This window comes from Hypomesus transpacificus, chromosome 19 (genome assembly GCF_021917145.1).
Source record: "Hypomesus transpacificus isolate Combined female chromosome 19, fHypTra1, whole genome shotgun sequence".
Classification (NCBI taxonomy): Eukaryota; Metazoa; Chordata; class Actinopteri; order Osmeriformes; family Osmeridae; genus Hypomesus; species Hypomesus transpacificus.
In genome coordinates this window covers 9,003,992-9,019,575 of record NC_061078.1, presented here as the reverse complement: position 1 = coordinate 9,019,575, position 15,584 = coordinate 9,003,992, and the positions used below count along the sequence as shown (strand labels likewise).

Genomic DNA, 15,584 nt, shown 5'->3' with positions numbered 1-15,584 from the left:
AAATCCCTTTTAAGGCCCCGTCACACCATAGCGTTTCGGTCAACGTTCTCTGAACGTTCTAATCGTTCAATTTCCAGCGTTCTTGGGCGAGGTGTACACATCTGGCGTGTGATTATAACGCATGACTAGCGTGGGACTGACGCATGAGGAACGTGAAACAGCGACCAAGACACCCCTGAAAACTATAAGCCTGTAATGAAGTGTCAATGGCGCGCGACGACGTATGACAAAGCAAACGATGAAAACGAAAGCAAACGACAAATAACAACCAAGTAACGCGAGGGTAACGACTGAGTAACGATAGCCAAACGCGTCCAACGTTAGTCAAAAGTTCCACAAACGTTCTTAAGCGTTATCCAGTGTTTAAAATGAAACGTTGGACAACTTTGGTCTCCATGAGAACTTTTGTGCATGTTCAAAACTTTTTTTGGGGACCAGCGTTCTCCGCCAATTACCGCCGATTACCAGCGTCACCAGCGTCCACACAACGCTCTTCTGGCGCTATACCAGCGACCATGGACGATTACCAACGTTTTCTCTAACGTCATAGAACGTTGACCAGAACGTTATGGTGTGACGGGGCCTTAAGCAAAATGTTTTACTTAAATCCATGCTTAACAGTCCCAAGGAAGTGAAAAGAAGATCTGAAAGGCAATATGAGAATTGGTTTTAACTCATGAAGATCTAATGTCTCCAAATAATGTTGCGCGTATTCCACTTTCATTTCTAATGTCTTTCCTTTGTTCTACCTGTCCCACTCTAAACTCAACCCTTCTATCACACCCAGTCAGTATAAGCATGTGTCTTTTTGTTGTGGGTTGATGTTTGGACTGGTTTTGTCTCGGCCGGTGTCCCTCTCTGTATCTCTTTCCGCTGCAACTAATTCTGGGTTTTGTGTCCAGTATTTGGGTTAAATTCTCTAATGGACATAATAACAGAGGCCGGCCCGGGGAGTGGAGAAGGTGGGTTCCCCCCTTGACTGCGTGAGCTGCATGCTTCTCCAAGCCAGTCAACCACATATTCCAGCACTCTCCTCTCACGCCCCCACCCTCTTGAGTCACCTGTCATGTAGTCTACCATAGAGGAATTATAACAGCACCACATTCCAGTCATCCTGTTGTCTTTCATTATTCACGGTAACTGTTGCCCCAACCACTAACTTCATCAAGTCATCCATCCACTGTGTACAGTTGGGGTTGGGCCCTTTTTACAATTTCAATTTAAGATAATGTTATCGTACGATAATCTGTGCAATTTGTTCCAAGATAATATTGTGTAGTTTTTGAGCCAAGCCTCTTTGCAGCCAAACGATTTGCAGAATCCTTGCATCAATAGCTCTGATGTGTTCCAGGATGCCAATATGTTTGACACTGTTATTTAACAAACAAATATAAGTAGGTCTTCTCTCACCATGTCAGCGAAAGCAGGCCTTGCAACCTTGCGCAATAGAAAATACATTTCGGAGGAAGGTATGGCATTATTCATGCAATGGTGTAAAGAATAGGATATAACAGCATATTCGGTTTAGTGGAAAGTTATGTATCGATTTGTTTATTATAACGTACATTATAGCTCAATTAAGATACCTTTTTTTTGTTATTGAACGTAAGGAGTCTGGGATGCATGCTGGGCACCATATCTTTAGATTACAGGTTACTTCATCAAGAATTGTTGCTTGTAATGGTCATCATTGTTTTTGTGAAACTAAAGTATACTTTGTACACCTAGTATCTACAGTATCCACTGTTATCGGTTTTAACTCTACTATTATTAGTCATTAAACTGAGGCTTAACTGGGGCCCAACCCCGAAATGGTGCCCTTGTTTTTTTGGCCATAGTATGGTTAAATCATGTGATTGTGATCCAGCCGTTCAAAAAGGTGTTTGGAAACACCAGTGTAATGTGTTTTTCTATCCTCAAGTTTTTAGTTGCTTGGCTGTCTCTTCCGCATGACACAACTGGTCTTGTTGCCATGCAGACCCTTCCTCTATCTGACCTGTCCTCTCTGTTCTCTGCCAATGTGTGATTTTACCAACACAGCGCCATTTTGACTCCTGTGTGTGATGTCCTGTTGGATGTGTCCTTCACCTGTAGTTAGTTAGCTTTAACATTTAGATATCGATGAGCAATGTGTGCGTGTGCGTCCTTAATTGGTGTGCAGAGTGTTCCTCGTCTTTATCTTTGTTGTACTTGTGTTGTACTTTGTTGTACTTGGCTATAGAGCCATGAGCAGCAAATCCAGTTTTGATGCACTGTAGTTGCAGTAGTATGTCCCCTTGAGTTATGTTTTGGAGCAGTGAACTTTTGGAAGGTGTTTTACTCAATCAAAGTTGATATACATTTGCATGTAGACCTCATGTATTTATAAAATGTTTCCTCCACCTCCTTCCCAAGGTGCACGGGCTCCCAGGGCTCTTGTAGACCAGAAGTCCTCTGTCATCAAGCACAGTCCCACAGTCAAGAGAGAGTCACCTTCCCCCCAAGGCCGCGCCAACAACACCAGGTAGAGAGACTATTTATGTATAACTGTCAAACGAATATATCCAACATACTTCTCTGTTTCTTGACAATAAATTATTTTAAAAAATCAGAAGTGGAAAAGGTGAAGGGGTCTGAATACTTTTTGAAGGGACTGTTTTTATTTAGAAATGTAATCAGGCTCATAACAGTGGGTATTCCTGTCAATCAATGTAATTATTATTATGTGGTAATACATTTCCACAGAAGTAATGATGCAGATGAAGGTTTTATAAAGGGTGTATGCCTTTAGTTATTTCTCAAACTGTATTCACGTAGGCAAAGATTGATTAAAAATATTATTTACCCGACCCAGTGAGAACCAGCAGTTTTTGAAGGAGGTGGTCCAGAGTGTTCTAGAGGGCCAGGGAGTTGGCTGGCTCAACATGAAGAAGGTGCGTCGTCTGCTGGAGAACGAGCAGCTGCGTGTTTTTGTGCTGAGTAAGCTGAACAGAGCCGTGCAGTCGGAGGAGGATGCCAGACATGAGGTTATCCGTGATGTGGTGAGAACATTTCTACGTGCAAAAATTAAGTCCATGTTACATTTTGTGATATATTGGGTTTTAGTTTTTTCTTGTTTTTACTATGTGTGTATTGGCTATGTTCCTCTCATTAGGAGGTAAGCAGAAAAGTGTATAAGGGCATGTTGGACATCCTGAAGTGCACAGTTTCCAGCCTGGAACACTCCTACACCAATGCGGGGCTTGGAGGCATGGCCAGCGTCTTTAGTGTACTGGAAATAGCACGCACCCACTACCAAACCAAAGGTAATATTGAAGAAATCCACCTCATAAAAACAACTTGAAACTACTATCAACTACTTTTAGAAAAGTATAAGAAATATGTCTGGTACAAAATTATCCATGCGCTTGTATCATTAGTGCTGTAATTATTTATCTGTGAGTGGTTCATATCAACAACTCTTTTCTAATCTTCAAATTTTACACCGCTGTAATTGTGGTGTCAGCGGGAAAAACTTAATATTTTTTGTACTCTTTGCACTACTCTATTTTCCCCTTTCCCCCTCATTATTCTCTCCTCTTATTGGTGGATTGTTTCATTTTGGCCCCTTCTTTTGGGTGGCCTGGTAGACCCAGAGAAGCGCAAGCGAAGCCCTACAGACAGTGCTGGCAGCCCAGGCAGCAAGGAGAGCCCGTCGGCCCACATAGAGGGTGCCAGGCCTCAGGGTCTGCTGCTTGTGCCTCGCCTCCAGCTGACTCATCCCACCTCGGGCAGAGGTGCCCGGCACTTTGACACCCGGAGTCTGAACGAAGAGAATTTTATTGCTTCTATTGGTGTGTACTACTCTCTGACCCCCTTGCATGCGCTCCAGAGGACCCCTCCTGCCCTGCCCCGCCCAGCTCAACACCCTAAACCCTTTTCCTCTCGCCCACCTCTCTGTTCAACTAGGCATCCTGGGGAAAGCCTCTCCCCTCTCAAAAAAGGGTATTGCATACGTGAATGTCCATTAACTTGGACCTACACAGTGTAATTTGCTGAGTCTGTAGGGTATAAAACATCAAAAAGTGCTTGTCAAACCACACAATGCACACCGCATATTTTCAGACCAAATCTCTACCAGCAATTCTGAATTGCCAGAAAATAATTGTTCATATTCCATGTGTGGTATCAAATTTGCCTTGAGAGGTGTAGGCGTGCGTGGAATATTTCCCAGAACCCCAGCCTGGATAATGTGTTTGTGCCCCCCCTCCTTCCTACTGAATGTTGAACCCACAAGCCCTCAATTTCCAGCTCCTCGTGTGGATTCTCATTGTTTGCTTTCTAGCACCTTGAATGCATGTCTTTGTTTTCTGTTGTGTTGTGGAACCCAAATCTGCAGTACTGTGCTGGGGAGATACAGTAGAAGGCTTGTGCATAGGTAGAGAGTCTGTGCCCGTCGGCATCTTTACTGCAGGTTTCTGTAAGGCCTGCTGTAGGCAAGGCAGCACCCTTTGCTCCAAGCATGGAGGGTGACAATATCACTCCCCAGTAAACAGTCCCAAGAAAGACACAAATTCCACCTACTTCCCCAAGTTACCCAAAGTAGGGTAGAGGGAGATACTTGGTTTCTCCTTTTGGGTTCTATTATTTCTCAAGTGTTACTTTGGGTCTGTGTACAGGGGAAAGATTTACCTGACCACCCTCACAATACCCTTCCTCCCCTTTTTTCTCTTTGGAAAGATGCACCTTCAATTCTACGGAATGTCTTTTGAGACTTGCACCCCTGCTTTTGCAACAGCTCCATTCCACCTGCTGGCATGCTGGCCAGCCTGTCACCTTCATTCCATGCCCCCTTCAGAAAAAAACTCCTTGCACACCCTGGTTTTAGAGAGCCGCACACTCTGAAGCATGATCACCCCCTTGACTCAAGCCCACTTTTGGAGGAAATCATGATCTTCTCTTTTGTGTGGTTCTCCAGGACCATGGTCTACAGAGGATTGGATGTGTTATAATGTTAATTCCATAGCAGTTACTGGCCATTTTACCATCGTATTGATCATAGTCTTTTGTGTTCTCATACCAAAATGATGCTACCTACAGACATTACAAAACATCCTACGTTGATAAATTTGACTTTGGATTTGAATGGTTAATTTTGTTTTATGTTTTTCTCTTTTAATGCTCATCCTCCATACCTGCCTACTCAAACAAGCTCTCTGACTCTCTCTCTGTCTTTCTCTCCTTGCTTGCAATGCATCTTGGGTAGAATTGTGGAGCAAGCACCAGGATAAGCAAAAATCTATGGAAAAACAGAGTAAGACATTTTCTGCACACCAAAAACGATTGGGGTGTTACATAAATACCACCTGTTAACTTTGCAGCCCTCCTTCCTTCCTTTTCCAAATTTTACCTGTCTTTGTAGTTTCAGTCCATATATAAAAGCACTTACTACAGCCACAAAGTCAGAAAGGATTTAAATGGTAACAAACACCGAAACTGTATGTTGTGAGACAAAGTCTCCATTGGTAAAATGCTAATGTATTTATGCAAAACTGAAGCGATGATGGAGTGGTTGAAACCAGGGTCTCATGAATTGGTATCTCATCTAACATCTTCAATGTAGTTCAAAATGGATTTAATAAAAGTCATGTAAACGGAAGTATGGTGAAACCAAATCAAGTCATGTCAATCCTAAAACCTAGTTCAGTCAAATCCTTTGGTGACGTAGAGAGACATTTGAGTTATCCTGAATTGTTATTCAAGACAAAGGGAATGAATAGGAATATAATCGCATCAGAATTTATTCATACTGAGTTGTCAAAGAAAATTATGCTAAGGTTTTTCTAACTGAAATATATTATATGCAAATTCTTATCAATCTGTTCCTTGACACAGATTTGTATTCAGAAGAAAGTCTCCCAGCTATCTCGACTGTCCATCAGTTTGTCTGCATGTACTGTAACTGCCTGTGTGTGTCTATATTTGTACTTGAACCTTGTAACTTTTACTCTAATGAATTATTGCTGTTCTCTTACAGTATTATCTTGAACCATCTTTTAATATTCTGATTTGTTTGCGCCACTTGGTCTTTGATAGTCACAACTTTGTTATTTTTAAAACCTGCCATCTACAGTAATTTAAAGTAAAATACCTATACTGTACCTCAGTTTTTTTTGTTATATGTTTTCTAATAGTTAGTTAGCAGTATGCTTTTTCAGATGTATAGATTTGGTTGTTTTGAATATGTCTCATTGGGCCATTGTACCTATTTGAGCTTTTTGGCTAATGGAATGTGCACTGCACAGTTACATTAACTAATTAGATCGTGACTACAGCAGGATTGCCCTTCTTAAGTGGTGTGAAATACCGTATGCGGGTGGGGAATTTACACATGGCGGCCATGCTCACCATTCTGTCCTGCAGGAGTGGAGGGAGCTAAACAGCAGCGTCCAGAGGTGACAGACACTGAGGAAAAGAAGTCCCAGATCAGTGCAGATAGTGGCGTCAGTGTCCACTCAGGGTCTCAGGTAGGTTCCTCCTACTGTTTGCTGATGACTACTTCTTCACAATATTCAAACTTAAGCCATTTCCTTTACCGTGGTTGTTCATTTTGTGTTGCTGCTGTGTCATACTGAGTATGGTCACTGTTATGAAAAGGTCCTTATATCCATACAGAAGTGATGTGTACTTCTGCTGTATCTTTCTCTGTTCTGTTTTGCAGAAGAGTGACACAGAGTCAATGACCAGCTCTGAACCAGCAGTGCTGACCAGAAGCACCAGCCAGGATTCAGAAGCCAGCACAGTGGTAGGGCACGGCCAACACAGAGACACCGAATCACTCCAAGATCAGCTCGATTTTATCTCTGTTTTTGTTTAGATCCAGTAATCTCTTAGCCATGACGTTCTCTTTTGTTAGATCAGATGTTTTGAGCCTTTTACAGATTTCTTGTCTCCAGGACTACAGGTTTTCATGCTGTGTTTAATGAATCTACATGGTACAATATAAAGTACTATCGACATAGAAAGTGGCAAATGGGAACAATGAGTCATCACATCTCATAATGATATATAATTATAATGTGACGCCCATGCGTCGCTATTATGCCTTGTGACAATTCTCTTTCTCACCCCTCCAGATAAGTAACAGTTCGGGGGAGACGCTGGGAGCAGACAGTGACCTCAGCAGTACTGCAGGAGACGGGGGAAGGCCTGCTCCCCATCTTGCTCTCTCCAGAGGGACTCTCTCTGATAGCGAGATTGAGACCAACCCGGCTACAAGTTCTGTGTTTGTGAGTATAACTTGAAAGCAAATAGCTTGAGATGTGTTGAGCATGCGGGACAGTTCAGCCTCTCATGTTGTACCACTATTGATACAGAATATGTTAATGTATCTTTTTCCTATCTTTATTAACCGGACATTAATAGATCCTCTAGTTCTCTCCATATAAAATATAAATGACATCAATTAATTACATCATTGGCCTATGTTAAATGTCCCATGTAAAATGCAAATTACGAAATTAATCGTTTTTTTTACCCCCCCACCAGGGTAAAACCCAGAAATTAAAGCCTGGGATGAAGAAACCTATACCTGTGGTGGCTAAGGGACCCCCTGCCCAACCAATGGAGGATATCAGCATGAGGATCTACTTGTGTGAAGGCCTTCTGGGTATGCTGTAGTCCCTTTCTCTGGTCAAGACTGTAACTGATGCAAGTCAACTGCTGCATCATGCCTTTGGTCTTGTTCCCTGGTGTCCATTGATTACATTCCATCTATGTAATCTGTGAGGCCGGCCAACATTTGGGGTCCACAACTACTTGGTGGCCAAGAAATTAAATCGGTCTGTTCTGCTGATTTGTGACTTAAACTATTGTCTTTCTGTTATGCTTTTAGCAATAACTGCTTTAAACTCTTGTGTAAGCCCTATCTGCTTTGTATATTCTGCATTCTGTTGTATTGTGCTGTCATCAAAAATATGTACAGCCTCACCAAACGTGAATGCTTACTATCTAATCATGGCTGTGACTAACTTAATGCATGCACAGCAAAAAATTGGGATAGGTCTCAAAAGCTGCTCTGAATGGTATGTGGGGAAATTGCCTTTCCATCTTGTGGTCTTTCTTTCTGTCTCTACTTCGTCATTTAACCCACTCACATCCTCCTAACCCTCTTTGCTCTACCACTCCTCTCCCTCTCTGCTGCTCCTCCTGGGAATGCCTCTCAGGGCGGGACAAGAGCTCCATGTGGGACCAACTTGAAGATGCTGCCATGGAAACCTTCTCTTTGAGTAGGGCTGAGTCTTCAGCTTTGACGTTTATGTTTGGTTGTGTCTTTGGGATACATGCATTGCTTCCGTGTGTTGTTGGGATTTGACATGCTGATTTGCTCTTTCCTGACACTCCCCAAATCAAATGTACAATGTTGCAAGTGTTTACCGAAACAGGGAGTTATGTTTCTGACTTGGAAAAGCCCAGACATTGTAGAAAACAGGCACACGAAAACATGCAGACAGTACCTGATTTGTACTCGACCATTAAAGTGTATGGGTATTTGGAACACATTGACAGTGTGTTTGCTATGTCTATATAGGTAAGGAACGCTCCACTCTGTGGGACCAGGTTCAGTTTTGGGAAGACGCTTACTTGGATGCTGTCATGTTGGAGAGGGAAGGAATGGGAATGGATCAAGGACCTCAGGAGATGATTGACAGGTAGACTATCCCACTGCAAAAATTGCTTCTATTATTGTTTTGTAGGTGCTCAAAGCATTTTTACACTGTCATAGTCAAATGTTGTGATGGACTGAAAATGTCAGGTTTTGTCAATCTAGACTTTAATGCTTAGTCTATTTTACAATTGTGACCTTAAAATATGTATCCACACAGGTACCTGTCACTAGGGGAGCATGATCGCAAGCGTCTTGAGGACGATGAAGACAGGTTATTGGCTACTCTACTGCACAACATGATTGCCTACATGCTAATGATGAAGGTAAACCTTCATGTGTATGTCTCAACAAAACAAAGTATCCAACCTTTTTTAAGTCATACAAACATGTCAAATATCCCACATAAAATTGTATGTTTTCTGTCTGTCTAGGTGTCCAAAAATGACATAAAGAAGAAGGTTAGGCGTCTGATGGGGAAGTCCCACATTGGCCTCTCCCACAGCCAGGAGATCAACGAGTCACTGGATAAATTGACTCAAACGGTAAGACCCTACCTACCTTACCAAGCAACAACATTTAAAAAAAATTATGGTTTTCTATATATATTCTGGGTGTACTTCAACCTTTGTAAGTGTCTGTAAAAGGTGTCCATCTGTTTTCAGGATGGTCGTGAGCTATCTATCAGGCCCAGTGGAAGCCGACATATCAAGAAGCAGACGTTTGTGGTGCATGCTGGGACAGATACCACCGGCGACATCTTTTTCATGGAGGTATTCTGCACTGCACATGGCAAACATCATCATGATTTATCGTCTTTCCAAATAACTTGTAGACGTTGCTCTTTTTGTAGTGGTTGATGACCACCTGTCTGTAGTTTTAGGGGTTTAAAACTGAAGGCAAATGTTTTACAACAGGGTTACTATCGCAGTACAATGATGATGCAGTAATCCATTATTGAACAAGTGATCAATGTTGTTGTTGATCAAAGGTGTTTGCCTTCTCAGGTTTGTGATGACTGCATAGTCCTGCGCAGCAATATCGGCACAGTGTACGAGCGTTGGTGGTACGAAAAGCTCATCAACATGACCTACTGCCCCAAGACCAAGGTGCTCTGTCTGTGGAGACGCAACGGCCAGGAGACGCAACTAAACAAGTTTTATACCAAGAAGGTATGGTACATTTCCGCACCTTTAGATTGTTAAATCTTATTAGCTATAACAAAAAAAATCTTTTAAAAAATTGTCTTTTTTAAAATCCTTATGAATGCCTTAAGTATGGGTGGGCAGAACAGATAATACAGGTGGAAATGATAAATGGTAAAAAAAAATAACTTATTTGAATACTGAAATGTTGCCTATTCTTGGCCTGAGCTGCAGATTCCATACTTAACTGTTGTGTTTTCTCTCAAGTGTCGTGAACTATACTACTGTGTCAAAGACAGTATGGAGAGAGCGGCAGCAAGACAGCAGAGCATTAAACCAGGTGTGTTGGTGTATGTGAACAAAACTCACAAAGAGATTTTCTTTTGATCTTTTTGCAATAATTTCTTATAGTTTTGACCTGGATAACAAGAACGCTATGAAGAAGTCTATGCCATATACTTGAACATGTGCACTAACAACCATTAGGGTGAACTCCAAACGTCCAAGGTTATTCATCTATTGGGGAAACAATGTGCTTTGTCAGGTCCAGAACTGGGCGGTGAGTTCCCTGTGCAGGACATGAAGACAGGCGAAGGAGGTCTGCTGCAAGTCACTTTGGAGGGCATCAACCTCAAATTCATGCACAGCCAGGTAGGAGGCTTGCACTATAATAGAGCCATAGGAGTACTTGCAGTACATTCAAATGCACACACACACATGCAAATTCATGCACAGCCAGGTAGGAGGCTTGCACTATAATAGAGCCATAGGAGTACTTGCAGTACATTCAAATGCACACACACACATGCATTGCACGCACATACGCATGTGCAGAACCTTGCAGACTACTGATTGTTCTTCAAGCACCAGGTCATTCCCTCTGCTCCCTTCAACCCCACCTCTTTTGTCTACTATTTCTTTTCCTGCTCTTTCTCTATCATAAGTGTGGCATTAACTTCCTCTAACGTCCGTTTGAAAGTTGTGAGTCAAAGTAAAAGTATACCAAGACCAAAACTATTTAAAAGTAATCTTACGATAAATATAATACTTTTATATTGCCCTCTGAAACCCGATTCTATCTTTTAAAGGGACTCTAGAGGAAGATATTATTGTTGTGCTTTAGCTGTCTTTGGTTGCCTAGATGTTCAGTTGTGTTTAGTTTATCAACAAGATTAATATGTGTCTGTAAAACTTTTTTTTCACAAACTTTGTTGTACTAAAACATTCTGATTGTGGTGCCCAAACCTAGGTGTTTGTTTTTGTGTGATGGGAAGCAAACATAATTTTTACTGTGTGAAAAATATTTATGCATCAGTGGTAAGATGCAACGACTTTTCATTAATAATTGGCATTTTCACTTAACCATAATATCCGCAGTTTGACCCTTTTATTTGAACACCTTTGGACAATAAACATGTAAAGGGACATCATGTCTTCACAACTATCCAGGTTTGAAACCATTGAGTTAATCAGCAAAGTGAAATGTATTTGAGGCAAAAAAAAACATAATTAGCACACATTATACCGATGGTAACAGCACAGCTCAGAAAGCAAATAGTAAAAATCCATAATCGTCCTGAAAGGTTGCCTTTCGATCCGTGATAATAACACGGTGCCGATTACTGTATAGTGACAGATGCAGACATAAACTTCAATATAGAATTTAGATTTAAATCAATCAATATCAACTGTTCAATGTTGCCTACTTTAACCCAACATCTGAATACAATTTAGGGGGGAAAATGTCAGCACAAGACAGTAAAAGCGCAAGTCTTGCGATGAGAGAGTTATTACATCCTCAAAGTTTTAAACACTGTGCACCACATTAAATATACTACAATCGTGTGAACTGAGTTATTGACTATTTAAGATCACTGCAAGCTTATTAGGAATATTTGCTATTTATTGCAATCTTACTTTCTTTTTTGCTTGACCTTTGTGCTACTTTGGATTTAAATTTCTTGAAACTGAGCCTCCTTTACTATTTTTGCTTGAACTACATACTTTGTTCCGATATAGAGTGCTTCCTTTTATTATTTCACTTTTTTTTGGGCACTAATATTTTAACTACTTCTCCAGAACAGCTTAATTATGAGACTGATGCATTGAACCATTCAATGTTCAGCCATAGATTGCTTACTTAAATAAGTTAATTCAAGAATATTCATATCCATGTTGGTGGCAACCTGTCGTGCAGGGGAAGTCATATCAGCAGTTGCCCTCTGGTATTTGTGATACAATGTAATGTGGGGAAGTGTTGTTGGTGCCAGCCCTCTTTGCTGGAGGATGAGGCATGGAGGCCCCCCCCCCCCCCCCCCCCCCCCCCCGAATCTAGTGTGAATATGAACTGTAGTCCACTTTCTAATCCATTTAACTTATTTTTAAATTTAGGAATTGTTAGTCATTTTATTGTTGAATTATCTGCTATCAGTAGCTAGGTACATGATGTTTATAGGTAGACGTATATATACAGTATATTCACATACATTTGGAATTTAGACATTTAGTTGGCAGTTTAATCCTGTCCATTAGGGTGTTATGTGTATTAAAGCAAGGTACATGATATTTATAGGTAGATGTATATATACAGTATATTCACATACATTTGGAATTTAGACATTTAGTTGGCAGTTTAATCCTGTCCATTAGGGTGTTATGTGTATTAAAGCAGCTCCCTCTTGGATTGCTGTCGAGTGTTTGTGCTCTTCTGTCCGATAATAATCCAAACCGTTTCTCTCCCATGCTCTCTCCCCCTGCAAGGAGCGGAAGGTACACAACCTCTGCTGTGTTTGCTCGTTAGCGGTTACATTAATTTTTTTTTTTTTCCTTCTTTACGTTCACAATTTCTTTCCTGCTGTGTGGCAAACCAAATTTTCTGTCCTCTTCTATGTTTTCGTATGGAATTTTCATGTATGCAATACATGGGCCGCAGCATATTAACATTTGCTGGGGGAAAACATTGTGGCAGATCACAAATACTTTACTCACAATAAACATTTAGCCATAACAAATTTGCTAAACAAATCATCAATATCGAATGTAAAAAAAATTGCTGCTGCCAAATTGCAGTTTACAGTGTATTGTTTTGTCAAGCTTCTTTCCTATGCAATTATTTTTTACTCAACCCCCGCCCATGTATGTGTTAAAACATGGAAACTTCTGTAGGGTTCTGTCCTTTTTCTTTTTGTAGTTTTTAAAAGCTTGCATTTCTTCTGTCCTTTTCCTTACTTTGTATAGAGGATATTTAACACTGTTTATTTATATTTGACATGATTAATTTCAGTTGGTGTCATTGAGTTGCTAATGTACTGTCTTGTTTTTGTTTGTTTTTTTGTTTTTAGGTTTTCATAGAGCTGAGTCACATAAAAAAGTGCAATACTGTGAAAGGAGTCTTTGTCCTGGAGGAATTTGGTAATTACCCCATCTACTGATTCTAGGCCTGTACTCGACACGGCAGTAACTCAGAACAAATGCTTTGACAAGATAGCTAATCACAGGGTCTGAGGAACTTGACATTGGATTCATATTATGGGTTTTCACGGCAGAAATACATTTTCATAGTGATACTGTTCCTCAGGTGTACTTCTGAGATGTGTGTTCAACTGCTTTTATGTAGTTATTGGGTAGGAATCTTCAACTTGTGAGATTGGAAGTTTACTACTTGTTCTTAGGAGAATCTAGGAGAAAAGTGTGCTTGAAAACAATGAGAGCAACAGTGATTTAGATACTGTGTTTGCATGCCATGTGAGATTATCTCTCTACTAAATGTGGGATCAGCACTCCAAAAAAACACATTTAAGTTCCTTTGGCTAGCAAACTTACTTTTAAGCTTTGAACAAAACAAGGCAGGAGTGGTAATCTTGACAGGAAGTTTGAAGTGTTTCTAAAGGAGTTTTAGTTTTTGGCTGAATTAATATTTTGGATTTTGCCTTTAGGATAGGAAGTTTAAACCAAAGTAATGTATCCTAGCTGATAGATTTGCTTATCTTATGCCCCCATGCTGGTTTATAACTTTTTAGCAAGGCTACAGCAAGATACGGTATTAAGGTAGAAAACATATTTCTGTGATTGTCTCAAAAACATTAAGTATTTTTATTGTAAACCTACTGAACACAGTCCATTTGGATTCTTTTGTAATGCTATGAGGTTTTGTAGGAAGGTTCTCATTCAAGATAACGCGCAGGGAAGGCAGTTACTTGTTGTTCCCTTGGAGGCCCCAGGGGGGTCAGCTGATGATGAAACACTTACCATGTCAGACTGTTGTAGGTGCTTCTGATGGCTAGTGAGAGGTCTGGATCTGGTGAGAGTTACTCTAGTTCAAGTGATAGTTTAGCCCATCTGAGCTCTGAACTGGGTTACTGCCGTGTCTCTGTGCTGCTTTGTAATATGTAACCCTCATCTTTGCCGCTATGAAAACCTTCATTCTCCAGCAGGTAAAGTGCTGTCACCTTTCCCCTCTTCTTATTATTCTTCCTCTTTATAGAAAGACACACCTTTCATTCCTTCCATTGTTTTTGCAGATCCTCCCAACCCTTCCTCCCTCTCTTCATTCCTCTCTCTTCCTTCTTTACTGTAGTCCCCTCCCAGCTGAGTCTCCTACTCACCATCCCTCTCTTTCACCTTTAAACTGATCCTCTTCTCCCTTTGTAACAACTGATTTAGTTCCGAAAAACTGACCTGTCACTTCAAGTGATGATTGAATGTTTATCAATGCTGGAGAGTTTGACCCAGTAAAGGGGAAAGTGGACTTGTGGTCTTTGTGGGGAGTAGAGGGTTTCAATCAGTCATGAACCCTTCTCTATCATATACACCATCTGCCCCTCTTTCATAGGTTCACAGTTACTAATGAAAAGTCTAGCCTATGTCCACTTGATGTTGGGATTTGGGCCTTTGTAAAAGCTTTTCTGTGATGACTTTTTTGCTTTCAGTTTCTTGATCAACACACCATTTAACCCAGCGTCTTTCCCCCATATGTTTGTTGTGGTTGCTCCTGGGCATATGTCCTCCCACCTTGTGGCTCTGGCCATGCTGTCTAGCTTTGTGTTTCTCGTGGGCCACGAATGTCCTCCTTTCTAACATGATCACCTGATGTCATGATTTAAATGTTTTGCCTGACGCAAACACTTGAAGCCATTCACCAACCAAAAATTTAGTTTTGGGACATGGTTACGTACAGTAGATAGACAAAAGGCGATTTGCACAAATACATGCATACCTATACATACTTATATTATCCTAGGCAATCCTCAGTAAACGTATTTTTAATATAGGTATCCCTTGTGGTAAACAAATATATTAACCCTAGAGTTTGAAGCGCCATGCTCTTCTAACTGAGCTATAAAGACATTATCCATTCAAGTATATCCCAATGCCTGCCTTGTTGCATCTTCTGAGGAGACATGAAGCTCAAGTGGACTCTCTTGGCCCACAGCCTCTTTTTGCACCCTCTCATAGTCTACAACAATTATCACATGCAACTCCCTCACACCCCTCTCAAATTTGATCTACGGGGGTATCCCACTCCTGTTGAATTCTTTGTTTTGTCTCTTGCATCGGCTATTGTAGTTCCTGAAACTAAAGAAGTGGTGATCCACAAGTACAAGACACCAATGGTGAGTAGTTTGTTTCTTTTAATGTTAATGCTAAAGGCAAATGCTACGTCTGGGCATGCAAAGGCTACCAGGTCTGTGTGCCAGTATTGCACTGCATTTTTTCATTTTATCGTTTCAACAGATCAGCGATGCAGTATGAAAAGCATGTTTTCGAGGGTTTGAGTTTTGCACGTTAAGTCTTTGAAGAAAAAGAAATTGGTCTCC

General features: G+C 40.9%; 1 protein-coding gene across 9 annotated transcripts in view; it reads left to right on the top strand.

The window, feature by feature from the left end:
- madd (MAP-kinase activating death domain) overlaps positions 1-15,584 on the top strand; it is a 36,406-nt gene that overhangs the window by 18,679 nt on the left and 2,143 nt on the right. The window contains exons 16-34 of one of the 9 annotated variants that reach the window (XM_047042718.1): positions 2,395-2,503; positions 2,834-3,020; positions 3,134-3,284; positions 3,609-3,812; positions 5,225-5,272; positions 6,382-6,485; positions 6,680-6,763; positions 7,095-7,247; positions 7,507-7,627; positions 8,184-8,246; positions 8,549-8,669; positions 8,844-8,949; positions 9,058-9,168; positions 9,289-9,396; positions 9,631-9,795; positions 10,036-10,108; positions 10,313-10,419; positions 13,110-13,179; positions 15,334-15,380. In XM_047042718.1, the coding sequence (XP_046898674.1) occupies positions 2,395-2,503; positions 2,834-3,020; positions 3,134-3,284; positions 3,609-3,812; positions 5,225-5,272; positions 6,382-6,485; positions 6,680-6,763; positions 7,095-7,247; positions 7,507-7,627; positions 8,184-8,246; positions 8,549-8,669; positions 8,844-8,949; positions 9,058-9,168; positions 9,289-9,396; positions 9,631-9,795; positions 10,036-10,108; positions 10,313-10,419; positions 13,110-13,179; positions 15,334-15,380 (2,132 nt within the window). The remainder of the gene's footprint in view (positions 1-2,394; positions 2,504-2,833; positions 3,021-3,133; positions 3,285-3,608; positions 3,813-5,224; positions 5,273-6,381; positions 6,486-6,679; positions 6,764-7,094; positions 7,248-7,506; positions 7,628-8,183; positions 8,247-8,548; positions 8,670-8,843; positions 8,950-9,057; positions 9,169-9,288; positions 9,397-9,630; positions 9,796-10,035; positions 10,109-10,312; positions 10,420-13,109; positions 13,180-15,333; positions 15,381-15,584) is intronic. The other 8 variants (XM_047042720.1, XM_047042719.1, XM_047042721.1 and 5 more) reach the window with 8 other exon arrangements.